At 36.8% G+C, this 2,500-nt stretch overlaps 1 protein-coding gene across 1 annotated transcript in view; it reads left to right on the top strand.

The window, feature by feature from the left end:
- The window catches only part of LOC125024975 (T-cell leukemia homeobox protein 2-like), a 16,358-nt gene that overhangs the window by 396 nt on the left and 13,462 nt on the right, over nucleotides 1-2,500 (top strand). Inside the window, exon 1 of the mRNA XM_047612782.1 lies at nucleotides 1-259. This exon is cut by the window's left edge and continues 396 nt beyond it. Within this exon, the coding sequence (XP_047468738.1) occupies nucleotides 1-259 (259 nt within the window). The remainder of the gene's footprint in view (nucleotides 260-2,500) is intronic.

Genomic DNA, 2,500 nt, shown 5'->3' with positions numbered 1-2,500 from the left:
GAAGAGAGCTACGAGGAAGGAGGCGACGACTACCACTCCGCCTACAGCGCCCTGGGTGGCCTCCCTCCCCACTATGGCCCTCTCGCAGGCGGCGCCCCCACGGTACTGCGTGTGCCCGCGCACAGACCGATGGGAATGGGATACCCAGGTTTGGCAGGGCTGGGGGGCGCGCACCCCTGGATACCCGGCCTCCCAGTGCCCCCGTTCGAGAGAGCCACGGCCTTGGCGCCGCACTACCCCACCCTCGACAGACTGGCAGGTGAGTCCCGCATCGTGTTTCTCAAGCCAATTTGGAGGATAGCTTAAGCATGGGATGACGGGGGCGAGTCCTCGATTTATAGGTCCTCATCCTCGGCCGCTCCGCGTCCGCCGATTGCTGCCGGAGCTCAGCTGGCTTGTAATTAAGGTTCCATTTGCTAATACTGGATAATTTATCAGGGCTAAATCTCGGATTACCATTAAACATGCTAATGGCGCACGGGAGCACGGCAAGGGCAGGGCTCTGTTGTTCGTGGGGGAGGGGGGAGGTAAATCATGATGGGAGAGTGGGGGGGAGTGCAAGAGGGGAGGGGGAGGGGCTTGCAGATAGAGAAAAGGTGGGGGGTGGAAGGGGGGGAGGTCGAGGATTAGCAACATTGGCACACCTCCGCACTCTCCCCCCCCCCGGACCCCCTACCTTTGTGAAGCTTGTAGTTGGTTACGCGCACCCACTCCTATGCAGGATTGGAGATAGGTTATCGCGCCGGCTGCACGGAAACAAATTAGTAACAAGAGACCGCGATAAACCGGGTCGAAACAGGATGGAATTCAGTTTATGATGCATCGATGTCTTGTGTTTTTTCTTAGACATTCATTTAATATTCTTATACGGATATAAGCAAGAAGATATGCGAATATATCGAGATGTATAGGTCTGTGGGTCGGTACGAGGAATATAATATTTAAGAGTCCGGAATTCCCCATTGCGCTCTGAAAACCGGACACGTTAGGCTTAAGAGACAGCGAAACATGTGTCGGGAGTTGTTCGAGCGATATGCCGTCTGACAAACATGAATACATTTCGAGGGTTTTTAAAGAATGATCAAAGGGAAATTGATCGATAGGTGTCACAGAAGGGCGTCGCTAGAGAGCGGCGGGAGGGGGTGAGGGCAGAGGGGAAGGGAGGGAGAGGGGGAAGGGGGAGGAGCAAGGGGGAATAGAGCGATAACGGAGAGCCAAAGTGGGACATGAATTATTTCTGGGCCAGCTGCTGCTATACTATACTCCCTTTTAGCATAGCATTTTCGCCGAGCCAAGGCTAATATTAGTTCGGGCAACACAAGCTTCTCTTTAATGCAGCCCTTATGGCCGGGTAACAACGTCGCTTCTTGGCGTGGATTTATTGAGGTGCTTTTGACCTGCGAGAAGAGGGGGAGAAAATGCGTTTCTCTTTCCTCAAGAATCTCAGACGGATGACTTATGGGTAATAGATATGGCCGAGCGGATGCCTTTGTACGCAAGCGGTGCGCATGCAAGAGGGAGCTAATGAATTAATAAACAGATGAATATGTTTGCATACGTTTCTATATAAGCATGCACACACACACACACACACACACACACACACACACACACACACACACACACACACACACACACATATATATATATATATATATATATATATAAATAAACACATGTACATATACATATACATATACATATACATATATAAATATACATATGCATATACATATACACACACATACATATACATATATATACATAAATATATTATATTTATTTATTTATTTATTTATTTATTTATGTATCCATTTATTTATATATTTATAAATTTATATATATGTACATATGAATATTTATATATATATAGATATAAATTGATAAATAAATAAATAAATAAATATAAATAGATAAATATATATATGAATATATATATATAAATATATATATTTATTTATATATATATTCATACATATATTTATATATATATATAAATATATATATATATATATATATATATATTTATATATATTTATATATTTATATATATAATTCATATATTTGTATATATTTAATTCATATTTATATATTTTTAAATATATATTTATATATATATATTTATATATATATTTATATATATATTTATATATATTTGTATATATATTTATTTATTTATATATACGTATTTGTATGTATATAATTTACATATATATATATATATATATATATATATATAATTTATATATAATATATATATATATTATATATTTACATATTCAAATATGTATATATATATATTTATAAAATAGATGTTTGTATATATTTATATTTATATTTATATAGATATTTATACTTATATATATATTTATATATATATATTTATATATATATATTTATATATATATTTATATATATATATTTATATATAAATATATTTATAAATATATAGATTTATATAAATAGATATATATATAAAATACATATATAAAATATACAT

The sequence above is a fragment of the Penaeus chinensis genome, chromosome 4 (genome assembly GCF_019202785.1).
Source record: "Penaeus chinensis breed Huanghai No. 1 chromosome 4, ASM1920278v2, whole genome shotgun sequence".
Lineage (NCBI taxonomy): Eukaryota > Metazoa > Arthropoda > Malacostraca > Decapoda > Penaeidae > Penaeus > Penaeus chinensis.
The sequence above is the reverse complement of the archived record's forward strand: the minus strand, read 5'-3'. Positions and strand labels throughout refer to the sequence as shown.